The sequence below is a fragment of the Arachis hypogaea genome, chromosome 11 (assembly GCF_003086295.3).
Source record: "Arachis hypogaea cultivar Tifrunner chromosome 11, arahy.Tifrunner.gnm2.J5K5, whole genome shotgun sequence".
Lineage (NCBI taxonomy): Eukaryota > Viridiplantae > Streptophyta > Magnoliopsida > Fabales > Fabaceae > Arachis > Arachis hypogaea.
The window spans coordinates 55,171,849-55,185,113 of record NC_092046.1 but is presented as its reverse complement, the minus strand read 5'-3'; the positions used below and the strand labels follow the sequence as shown (position 1 = coordinate 55,185,113).

Below are 13,265 nucleotides of genomic sequence, written 5' to 3'. Positions count from 1 at the left end.
TAAATTGAGAGTTTTTGTGAAGTTTGAGTTTTTAGTGTTTTTGGTAAAAATGGGTTTTAGGCCAACTTTGGCGGATCATATTTTGAGCTACAGTTTTTTAAATTGATTAAATTTTAAAGCTTTAAAACGGTATAGATTTCGTAGAAATTGAAAATTTGTAGAAAAAGATATGATCGTTGGAAGTTGGTGTCAAAAATCTGAATTCTGTGATTTTGTAGAATTTGTGATTTCTGGTTTGTGTGCGCACGCACACTGCTGTGCGCGTGCTCTTACCAGTGGCTATATTTGGACTTGTGCATATGCACAGTCTTGTGCACACGCTCACCCTGTGCAACTTTGAAAACGTGCATATGCACATTCTGGTGCGCACACACACCCTATGAATCTTGCAAGTTGTGCGTACGCACAACATCGTGTGCGCGCACAAGTTAGGAAAACTCTTCTGGACGTGCGTACGCACAACCCTATGCATACGCACACTTCCCTATTTTTCAATGAAAACCTTGTTTTAACCGTTTTACCTTCCCAGCAAGGTTGCAAACTTCTATAACACTTGTTTAAAACCTTTTTGTCAGTTTTAGGGTCTTGAATTAAGGGGAAAATGATAAAGGAATAAAAAGAGTATTCTTAGTTATGAGTTTAGAGCCGGTGACATAGGTTTTGGAAGGTTTGTGTAATTTTCTAGCTTGAGTGGTGAGTGTTGAGTTGTGAAGTGTATGGTTGAAGAGATTTTTGAGAAGTTGAAAACCGGTGATGGTTATGATGAGTTGAGAACTTGGAAAGGAATGATGAAATTATTGGATTATATGAGAGTGTGCGGGGCCTATATTCTTGGCGTAGCATATTTCTCTGTTGCATGAGTAGTTGTTGTTGTCTCCTTCTCTGCTGCATGAAGTGTGTGAGGCCTATATTCCTGGCGTGGAAGACTCCCTGCTGCATGAGTGTGCAAGACAATATATCTCTGACATAGCAGATTCTCTGCTGCATGAGTGTGCAGGGCACTATATCTCTGGCGTGGCAGAAAAGGCTACATCCGAAAGGATGTGTTGGGTTGGCATTTATAGACCGACAAGTGATATCACGAGCCAATAGGAAAGGCATTTATCATATGCATCTTCTACTTGTTTGTTTGCTTTTCTTAATTTCTGTTATGCCTAAATGAAGTACATGTTTACTTGCTAATTGTTCTAATTGTTGTAAATGTACTTTACTTGTGCTTTACTTGTCTATATTACTTGTGTTTTCTTCTGGGATTGAGGAAGCTTGGTAGGCGGTGGCGATAGAACCGCATGGAGGTTAGGTTGGTGAAAGCTGTGGGATACAGCGGTGTGATTAGTACTAGTTAGAAATCCCCTAAGTTTAGATAACCCTATTTATTATTTATGGTTTAAGTTATTTTTATTTTGATAAGCTTGGATATCTGTTTGGTATGAAGCTCTAGGATTGCCTCTGGCGTCCCAGGGTCTTACATCTTACATTAATGGGTTCTTTTACCATATTGAGAACCTTCGATTCTCATGTCATACTTTGTTGTTGTTTTTCCGATTCAGATCGTAACCCACCTCGGTAAGTTACTTGATGGTGACAGAGCGGAGGATCTTTATTTCATTTGAGTCTTTTGAATTTTGAGTAGTTCTCTCGCTTTTGTATTTACTTTGCCTTAGAGGCCTACTTTGAGAAAGATATTTTGTATATGCTGTTTTAACCTTCAAAACACTATATGTCTGTATATTGAATAGTCGACCTAAACTCCGGGGTATGAGGCTAGTTCCTTATGATTTTTATACTCTCTTATATACTTATATCTTGTTATCTTGTATCTTTACCTTGCGCCTTAAGTTTGTAGCTTCGTGTGAATGTTTGCGCTTTGAAACTCTGTTTTTGAGCTTACTCCTTCATTGGGCATCTAGAATTATTATTCCTTCTATATATACTTATGTATAAGCCTTAGAATTATCGTAACCTTTGATTAACATTTGCTTTACGGCATGAGGTAAGACTTAGGATAATTAGGGAGTTACAACCTAGGCTGCTAAGAACAGGTTTCTTAGAGGTCTAATAGGAAAAAACCTATTTATCTATCCTTTTATGTTTCTGTTGCGTCTTTTCTTTGTCTTTTTCTTATCCCTCTATCCTTCGTTCTAATTTTTTCTTATCACCAACAGAAGACCATCCTCTCCAAGTTTGTGGTCCTCAAGGACTCCACTGCCTACAACAACATCCTCGGAAGAAAGACGATCAACGACCTATCCGCCGTCATCTTCACCAAGTTCCTAATCATGAAATTCCAGGCCGATAACGGCATCATCAGAACGATACACGGGGATCGGAAATTCGTAGTAGAGTGCAACAACACCAGCTTGGCTCTCCGCAAGAGATCCCGAGACGCAGCAGGCATCTTCCTCGCCAACCTCGATGCACGCCAAGACCCCAGCCTGCGCAGAAACTGGGAAGAAAACGACGAAGAAGCAGAGCGGGACCTCGCAGACGAGGTCAGGAGCATAGCACACCCGTGGGATCTAGCCCTAAAACAGAGAATAAGCCTAAGGTACAATCACAGCACGATACGAAGAAACTTCAAACCAGGAGACCTCATCTTACGACGAAACGACATCGGTCCCCCATTCCCGGAGAAGGGAAGCTCACGCCCAACTGGGAGGGTTCCTACCGAATCAAGACGATAATCGGAAAAGGAGCCTACATCCTCGAAAGACTAGACGGGACCGAGCTCCCGAGATCCTAGAATGCCACCAACTTACGGTGCTACTATACGTAGAAACATCCTTCCAAAGCAACAAGATCGAGGTCGTTTAAGACTATCTCTTTATGCTTTATTTTTTATCTTTTTCACTTTCATTTATTGCTTAGGTTGTTTAATCGTATATTTTCTTACCAGGAACTCTTTCCTACCCACATCGGGAGGTTTTACGAGGCCCAAATCTCAAATGAAATTCATTTTTTTCAAAAGCATTGTCCCGTCCGATGGCACGAATTAAATGCGGAAATCCCCGGAGATCGATCACCCCGAGGCCTATAAAACAGATATCAAAATAAGTAAATGGCTACCTGGGGATCGATCACCCCGAGGCCAACAAAACGGATATATCCAAATAACGAAACGGATATCCAAATAAATAAATGGCTACCTGGGGATCGATCACCCCGAGACCAACAAAACGGATATCCAAATAAGTAAACGACTACCCAGGAATCAATCACCCCGAAGCCAACAAAAAGGATATCCAAATAAATAACGGCTACCTGGGGATCGATCGCCCCAAGGCCAACGAAACGGATATCCAAATAACAAAACGAATATCCAAATAACGACCCGGGGTTGGATCACTCTGAGGCCAAATAAACGGATATCCAAATAACAAAACAGATATCTAAATAAGTAAATGGCTACCCAGGCATCGACCACCCCGAGGCCAATGAAACAAATATCCAAATAACAAAACGGATATCCAAATAATAAAAAGCGGCGACCTGGGGATTGATCACCGCGAGGCCAACAAAACGGATATCCAAAAATCAAAACGGATATCTAAATAAGTAAACAGTTACCCGGGGATCGATCACTCCGAGGCCAACGAAATGGATATCCAAATAACAAAAAGCGACGACCCGGGGATCGATCACCCCGAGGCCAACAAAACGGATATCCAAAAATCAAAACGGATATTCAAATAAGTAAACGGTTACCCGGGGATCGATCACTCCGAGGCCAACGAAATAGATATCCAAAAATAAAAACGGATATCCAAATAAGTAAACGGTTACCCGGGGATCGATCACTCCGAGGCCAACGAAATGGATATCCAAATAACAAAGAGTGGGGATCGATCACCTCGAGGCTAACGAAATGGATATCCAAATAAAAAACGGATATCCAAATAAGTAAACGGCTATCCAAGGAATGTTTATCTCGAGACCAACAAAACGGATATCCAAATAACAAAACGGATATCCAAATAAGTAAACGAAAATCCAAACGACTACTTGGAAATCAATCACCCTGATGCCAACAAAATGGATATCCAAATAAATAAAAGGCTACCCGGGGATCGATCACCCTGAGGCCAATGAAACGGATATCCGAATAACAAAACGGATATCCAAATAACAAAAAGCGGTGACCCGGGGATCGATCATCCCAAAGCCAACAAAATGGATATCCAAATAAATAAACGGCTACCCGAGGATTGATTACCCCGAGGCCAACAAAATGAATATCCAAATAACAAATGGATATCCAAATAATAAAACCCAGTGGCCCGAGAATCGATCACCTCGAGAACAACAGAACGGATATCCAAATAAATGGCGGCCCGGAGATCGATCACCCCGAGGCCAGTAGAATGGATATCCAAATGAACAAACATATATCCAAATAACAAAAAATGGTAACCTGAGGATCGATCACCCACAAATCCAACAAGGCGGATATCCAAATAAGTTAAACGACTACCCCCAGCAACCAATCACCTCCGATGCCAACAAAACGGATATCCAAATAAACTAAATAAGCAAAGTATTGAAATCGACCCACCAAGATGCCTAAAATAAGTTCACAATAACGGCCCAAAAGGCCACACATAGCAAGCATGAGCTGACGGTCTTCCAACTCGCGGAAAGCCGAACTCACCAACATCCTGCCAATCGGCGCAGGATGACGTCACGCCCTTTCCAGGCCCTTCACGGCATTCCGATAATAGAAAACTAAACTCGTCAACAAAAGCGGCGTTAAGGTCTAAACTAATGACTTTCCAAGGAAAGCGAAACTCACCAACATCCCGCCAATTGACGTTACGTCCTTTCCAAACCCCTCACAGTCTCCCGATCTACAGTGAATCGGGCTCCCCAACAACTCAGCATTGAGACCAAGCAAGCATGCTCTCATGCTCTGGAGGCAACTGTTCCGGATCCGATCTCCGAGTCTTTCCTCGAAACGGTCACCGAACTTGGCAATCTCAAGATTGGGTTATCCTCACGACCCAAAGACGGATCAATAACTTCCAATATCCAAACCTAACATTCGAATTCAAATACCTCTCTTATCTTAACCAGATAAGATAAGATGATGACAGCTCAAATCGGCCTTCCAATCTTTCCAATCTCTAACAAACATTTGAATTCGAATACCTCCCTTATCTTAGCCAGATAAGATAAGATGAGATAACTACCACTAACTATAATAAAAAGGAGCCAAAACCCCCTCAGATACCTCATTCATTCTACACACGTTATACCTTTCAGATCCATTATGACTTGAGCGTCGGAATGTCTTTGCAGGTATTACCTCCCATTGTTCCAGCCAGATAATCCGACAACCACCTCAATTTGCAAGTCCCCGATCCATATCACAACTCGTACCAGAAACTTCTAGTACAATGACAATGCTAAAGAAGTTGATTCACAAATCAAAAACTCTTCTTTTCAATTTTGGGTGGAGTGCATAACAACAGTCTAAAAAAGAGGACATGTGTTGCATAGTCATACTCAGATGTGTGTTGCATAGTCACTCAGATGTGATGATTTAAGTTACAGATGTGATGATTTAAGTTACAGACTGCATTGCATATATAATGAGAATGTTAACATTTGAACATAAAAATTCTACTATATTAAACCAGAACACAATTTTTTGGCTGAACTTTTGCTTAATCAATCTCCATATATTTATTGTTTCTGCTTGCATTTTGCAAAAGAATGTATGTGAACTCTAAAGCTAATTGAGTGAACTTTGTGATGGAAGCAGTGCAATATGAGCAAGATCAACATTAGTGGTTTAATTTTGGTGTTAGCAATAGTAGTAGCAGCTACATATCAACTGGTTCTTCCAAGTATATTTTGTTTCCGTCTGATTAGTCCGCCACAAAAATCTTAAAAGAATTAATTGAGGTATTACTCAACGTGGAAAAAAATTGGTATTTTTAATATTTTTATTAGAATTTATGTTATTAGTACTTCTGTCTTGTAATACTTTTGATTTACGCTAATTTTATACTATAATAACCATGTAGGTACAACCGTACAAGTGCTTCATAGACTACCACAAAAAGGAATATGCTTATTGCTTAATGCCTATACAACACTTCCTTAACCTTTTTATTTTTTTGAATATGATCCACAGATCCAGTGGGCAGTTGCAGAGGATACAACTTACAAGTTATATATATAAATACGCTAATTTCTGTTCTAAGTTCTAACATTAATCTCCTAAAATTCTGTTTATGGTAATGGATCTATCAACTAAGTTGTTAAGCCTGTATGTACCATTGAGCTTCATGTTAGGAGCAAAATTTCAAATATGCCCATAACAAAATCTGGTTGTGCATATTGCCTCGTCATTTAGTGTCACCGAATTCCCAAGCTCCTGAATCATTTCAGGTAGAAGAGTTACCACACTGAGGTTTTCTCCACTTAGAAAACTCCAACATATGAACAATAATTATTTTTACTTTGGGTTCTTAATCAATGAAACAACTTTTCTTTTTTCTTTTTTAGTTCTTTTGACGGGAAAAAATGAAAACTAGTATAGGACATGGATAGTGAAGTCAATAATGCATACCTCCTTCCACTCAATAGTGTACCAGCTTCACTGATGCAACCACCATTTCTATTATGGATTGGCTTCGTCCCAAACATATAACGTTTTTCCTACATCATTATGTTAGATACATGATGAGTAATTATCAATACAAATATTCATTAATAAAAAAAAGAAAAGGAAAAGAAATAAAAATAGAAAAAGAAGAAACAGATACGAAAAGCAAACGCTCAAAAAAAGAAGCCATGTGCTTTCAGACACTGCTACACTATCAGTATCACCATTATTACCTCTTGCTCAGGATTAAAATAATTCAATATATTTTCTTTTGAATTCTAGCTCAAAAAAATCAATTTATTCACTCGATGCTATGAAAAATAATCCAAGGTCATCATCACACACAATTCAAGTTATAGATGGGAAACCTTTCTGCACATCCCAGAGTGCTGAGGCAACTTCAATTGAGACCCATTATTTGGCTGGGCTTCAGATGTCAGGGACAGCTGACATTTAAATAAATGAGAATTATTGAGAATTGTGGGCATTGAATTCAATATATAGAGTATTTGAGTAACCAAAATGATTGCAGTGAAAATTTTATACGAGCAATAGGTAACTGAAAAATAATTAAATTGCAGCAAAGAAGAAACGAGGGCTGTCTGCACAAAAAACTATGAACTCACCTTGTTAAAGAGTTCAATTGGCGGACTACACTGAACCCCCTTGTCAGTGTAAACATTAAATTCCTGCATAGAATTGAATATAGATGGGATATTAAGAAAAAAAATTCTACTGGGCAAGGCAGGGGAAACATTAGGGGACACAAAACCAATGAAACTGCATGGCTCACCATTGGCACTGTAGTTTCCTTCTTGCTGTTCTGGAAATGACAAATATTATCTCCTTTATTCAAAGGTATCTGCATTCAGAGATATTTTAACTTGTTTTAGGAAACTCAGAAGTTGGACACCAAAAGGATATAGATATAGATAACCCATATGCCCAAGTTCATAGTTTCCTTCCCGGTAACAAAAGCTTTCCATGTATCTTGCCAAAAGTTTATCATGCTCATACCTTCTTGTTAGGAGGCCGAGCTTTCAAATTATGAGTAAAATCTAATCCATCATACTTTGGTGTACCCATGGCTGTAGGCCTATGTAAAGAGACAGTAATTTGTAGTTAGTACCATTGTCTCATGCATTGTCAAGTTACAATGGACATTTATCATTTGATCAAGGCATTCATTACCTTCTAAAGTGTCTGATTCTATTTTCTAGAGTAGTAACAGCAGCATGTCTGTCCAAACCCTGCAACCAGATAGGCAGATACGTTGGTTTCTCAAAGATCAAACATATCTATCTACCTTGTAACAGCAAGAATATACAAGAAAACCCGAATTATTCATAACCAGCTTTTCTCCTATAGACTACATGAAATGTAAAACATTGAACATCAATCACAATGTGACAAAAATAAGAAATACGAAAATGTTACAACTTAAAATTGTATGAACTATATTCACCTTATCAGAATCATTGCAGTGAGGTGAAGATGATGAAGTAGCATAACTGTGTTGCATGGCCCTCTCACAAGTTTTCAGGTGAAATTCCTGTAAAGTAAACATTAAACCCAAGTTTCGATATAAATAATGCATAAAAAACTTGATTTCCAGATTAATTGTTAGTTAAAAATATATTCCTCCATGATGATGAAACAAATGGTGGAAAATTTGAATGCAAATTGAGAAAGAAAATATCAAAACTTGGACTTACTTGAAATTCTGGCAGTCGTGGAGTGCTCCGTTTGGGAAGTGGCAATATTGGAGCATCAAGAATCTAGATTACAAACATAATTAGAGGAGAAAGTGGAAACAGTGAACCAAAATTAACCGAAAGCAATAATATCTATAGCAAGCACCAACTTTTTTATTTAATGGTCGTGCTTTGAATCTGGGGGCAGCCACTATCACCTTCTCTGCCTCAACAGCATGTTTGGATCTGCAAAGCACAAGTATTTCTTTAAGTCTAATATCTCAGGAAGAAAATTTATCTTTATCAAAATTTTGAACACTACATGTCAAGTTGTCAACAACAGACCTTATCCTTTGTGCTCTATGTGCTGTTTTAAGATCAGGTTCTCTAGGAACGGTGAGCTTTAACTTGGAACAAGAAAGGTTGTGTTCAACTGTTACAGCCTGCCACAACATACAAATGTAATGTAGACAGTTCCATCGTGTGAACTTCTTTCCACCCCTCAAACTAAAAAAGATTCCTTTGTTGAAGGATTAAAAATGATTTTGCTATTCCCTTTTTTCAGTTAAGTTAAACAGTGGATATTCCCTTAACAATTACTTATTTAACAAATTTCCACTCATCAATAGATTTATTGCAAGAAAAAATAGTCAATAATATATTTTATATAAAATATTAAAATATGAGTATCATGCTGTCATATAAAAACAATTGAGAGAGTGAAGTTTTTGAGCCATCAGCTTTATAATTCATACCCTCTTAGGTGCCTTGTGGACAAAACTGGTATGCTGCTTCACATCATTAACCTACCATAGAGAAGATATAGTAACCATTACCAAGTCGTCTAAAATAAATTATGTCAATAAATTGTTAAGCCCCATCTATGTTCCATGTTACATTACAATGGATTATATCATTACCCATGAAAATATTGACTAAGCTCTCACATAAAGCCCAAAAGCATTTCCAAAGCATACAAAAGCAACACCATGCTAAGAAAAGTTTACATAAGATTACACCATATCTAACTCAAGAAAATGAACAAAATTTATCTAAGAGCTTCTAGCAAACAAAGAGAACAGCATCTTCTTCGCATATTAGAAAATCAGTGCATGAAGAATAAAACAATTTTCTGACCTTGCACAAGAGACCACCCTCTAATTTTTGCCTCTTGGCAGCTTGACTTTCTGCTCCAGAAGAGGTAGATAAATTTCTTCCATCCGCAGTTAGCAGCTTTTGAAATCTGACAACATAAGAGTTGTAAACATAATGATACGTGGTTCATTTCAAATCCATGAATTACATATCATATCATATAGTTACGGCCATACAGCAACGAGCAAAAGCTAAGGAACAAATGTAATACTCCTATTGCCCTACTTATCTAAAAAGTGACTTCATAAACAATAACATATCCATCCAACTTAGGTAGCATTTTGACATAATGCACCCTGCTGAGAATAAAGAGATCCTGTGGGAGAATGCAGTGGCATGTTATCTTAGGATGGAACCCAATTTTTTTCTTTTCAATTTAACTATGAAAAAGTATAGGTAATCCAAATATTACCTCGAACCAACATTTTGTGGGGAACGGTTTTGCTTGGCCAACTGACAAGCTGTAGGTTTCATTAAAGTTGATCTTTTAGGCACAGCAGATTTAACCTTGGATTTCACAGAATCGCTCATTGTCTTACTGGAAAATGTATGTCCTATAAAGAGGCACAAATACATGTCAAGTAAAAGGGAATAAACGAGTTCAGATAATTCCAAATGCATAATATTATAAATAACAAAAGCAATGTAACAACATATGGTGCTGTGCTACTGCTAAAGATTAGAAGAAAGTTATAAAGTGCTTAAGCCAAACAGCTTAACCTCTTTCTTGGTAATTATGTTTCTTAACTTCTTACCATAGCCTCTACGATTAAGTGCTTAAAAGTATGGTCCCAACCACCAATATTCTTCATGAAATTCTGGTTAAAATTATACTTTTAATCGGGAATCATTTGATCCATTTTTGCTATGTGAACTAAACATGGTGGAAAAGAAAAAAAACCTCAATCCATTGCATAACGATATTATGTGAACTTCAGATTATAAATTGACTTTGAAGAACGAAAATAGGTGATGCAAAAATCCTAGTCTTGAATCGTGAAACTAATCAGCATATTCTGGAAATTTGACAAGTCAGTTACAAATATCAGAGAAATATCAAATCACCGATTATTAATTTATTACCTGTAGGTAATTCAAGTGGATGATTCGTAGCATCACTATGCAGAATGCCACCATGTGCTTTCGAACCTGATAAGAATTTTGAGCATATAGAAATATTTAGATTTTACTTAGCAACTTGAGTTCAACGTCGTTTCAATGCACCATAGCCATGATAATAACACTACGAAAGAGAAACGAAAACCAAACGAAACGACCTTGACGCATACCATTATCATTGTCGTCAACAACCGTAAGCGAAAATTCCATCGCCGAAGCAACACTAGATTTCTCATCATCTACATTGGTCGCAAATTCCAGAATCTTCGATTTTAGAGAGTCGCTAGCATCTTCCAAGACGAACCCCTCTCTCACCACTAGCTTCGCCACGAAAGCTGAACCAGATTTTCAAAAATAAAAGCACAATTTTGTGAATAAAACAAAGGCTTTGAAATAAAGCAAAGAAAAAAGGGGGAAAATAAAAAGGTCGCGCCTTTGAAGCAAGTCGTTTTCGCACAATGCTGCTTGCGAATGAACATTCAGGAAACGAAATTATATACTTTGAAAAATAAAAATAAAAATGATTAAAATATGTATAAGAAGGGGAAGAAAACGCACGAGATTGAGGGTAGGTTGGAGCATTTTGGAACCAAAGCTCAGCTCGTTGAGCTTCGGCGGGAGTTTCTGGGCGCGTGAAATCGAAGAAGCGAGGCGCGTCGAACTCGTAATCCAGGTCTATTTCGTGAGCTATAAACACATGTTCTATTTCTTCTTCTTCTTCTTCTTCTTCTTCTTCTTCCACCTCCATCATAGTCACCACCGTGTTCATCTTCATAATCATACTCATAACATAAACTCTCTCTTTCTCTATTTATCAATCTCTATGCTGTGTGTCAGCGAGTTGTTGGAGCGAGTTAATAACGCGGGTTATGATCTCCGCACCAGTGTTTCATTTTACGCTGACTAAGCAGTAGCGACTGGATTTGACTAATCACTACTAATAAGGCTTCTAATTTTTAAATGCCTCATTATTTATTTATTTATTTCTTAAAAAGGAAAATTTCAATGCGCGTCGTGAAGCGGAAGGAACCATTCATTACTCTTGCGAGCTGGGAACAAAGGGGAGACATACTGCAGCTTTTTATTAATACTAATATTCTTTTTTTTTTTTGGTCTTTTCATTTTCCAAAATATATGCTTTTGTTTTATTGCGACATGGCCTGGAATTTTGTGATGCAACTTCAAGTGTAGATGAAATTTTGGTGAAGAAGTGTAGGTGACATCTTATAATATGGCTATAAATGAATTCGATCCGATTTGATTTGGTTTGTGTAGAGTGTAGTGGTCCTTGATGGGGGAACACTAGATTTAGGATATTTGAAATTATTGTATTAATATATTTAGATTAAGGATTTAATTAATGTGATAACATGTTGGGTTCATGGGGCAGGTCGTAGAGAGAGCCTGCAAATTCGGCGGTTGGTCATTGTATTGTAATGCGGATTGTGGATTGTGGATTCTCGATGCGATTGCGTCAGCCGATACTAATATATGCTTCCATGAGAGATTCTCACTCATCACACTCAGTGACTGCCTAGTGTCTGCTGTCTAGTCACTTGTGGAAGGGGGGACCCCAGTCAGTAATTCATAATTTCTAGCTCCTCCTTTCACAATTCACACATGAGAATCCAATGAAAAAAAGTATCACACCCCTACAGTAAAAAGAGGCCATTTATGTTACTAAATTGATTGGAAATAAATATTATGCAAATATTTTCATTAGAATCTTAATATACTTAGTCTTAAATAAATTTATGTAAATTAAATTAGATAAATTCAATTTAAGTATAATTAAATTAATCCAATTTAATTTATACACGTACAGTGTTTTTTCTTTTTTAAAAAAATAGTAAATTAGTTAAAATTAAAGCTCTTTTTTTAGACTAATTCACCCCTATAAACCAAAACAAGTTTAAAATTATCTTTATTTTTCAAATATAAAAATATTATTTAAATGCTCGTTTCATAATTCTATGTAAATCCAATCCAATGAATTTAAATTAGACTTGTTAATAGTAAATCGAATCTATAAAATTTGAATTACTTTATTTCGTGTTTAAACTTAAATTTAGAACAAATATTAGTAAATCGGATCAATAGATATCGATTTATATGCACACTACTAAATCGAATTAAAAAGCTTCAATTTAGCCCCCTTAGTAAATCGAATTCATTGAATTCAATTTATACCTAATACTGGCTAATGGTAAATCGACTCTATTAACTTCGATTTAACATGAATTCTACTATATATATATATATATCGAAAGGAGTTAATTCGATTTAGTATATACCTGACGTATATAAATAGGAGTTGAACGTGAAATTTTTACCATAGTGGGATTCACAATGGATAATGATGAGAGTTTTTTAGTTCTAGTACATTATAGAGGGTCGATTAAGAAAAAAACGCGATCAGGAATTAAATTTACTGATTAGGACCTGTTGAGTGTTTTCCTCAAACTTTTGACAAGTTTCACTAAATTTTAGAATACTATACTCAAGAGACTGGGGCTGCATGGCATGAAACGGGTGAAAAAGTTATTTTATAGAATCTCGATTTTAGTTGTATCTCTATCCTTTGCAGCTAATCAGAACCGCAATGGTGACGCTGGAATTGATGAGACTGGACCCTTGGGGGAGGTTGCGATTGCGACGGCCGGGGCTCCTATTATGGTTCTGATTTT

General features: G+C 37.1%; 1 protein-coding gene across 2 annotated transcripts; it reads right to left on the bottom strand.

Moving 5' to 3' along the window:
* Positions 1-5,970: 5,970 nt before the first annotated feature.
* LOC112721292 (protein TPX2) lies at positions 5,971-11,771 on the bottom strand. 2 transcript variants are annotated; one of them, XM_025772363.3, is made up of 17 exons: positions 11,137-11,771; positions 10,749-10,913; positions 10,543-10,608; positions 9,872-10,013; positions 9,442-9,547; positions 9,060-9,110; positions 8,650-8,747; positions 8,475-8,550; positions 8,326-8,388; positions 8,076-8,162; positions 7,802-7,860; positions 7,628-7,706; positions 7,404-7,472; positions 7,237-7,299; positions 6,979-7,056; positions 6,575-6,663; positions 5,971-6,379 (listed from the first exon to the last, which is right to left on the bottom strand). In XM_025772363.3, exons 1-17 carry the CDS (start codon positions 11,363-11,365, stop codon positions 6,361-6,363), a joined length of 1,539 nt encoding a protein of 512 aa, XP_025628148.1. In that variant the 5' UTR covers positions 11,366-11,771; the 3' UTR covers positions 5,971-6,360. The 2 variants fall into 2 exon arrangements, with proteins under 2 accessions (XP_025628148.1, XP_025628149.1); XM_025772364.3 differs by lacking the exon at positions 6,979-7,056.
* Positions 11,772-13,265: the final 1,494 nt, after the last annotated feature.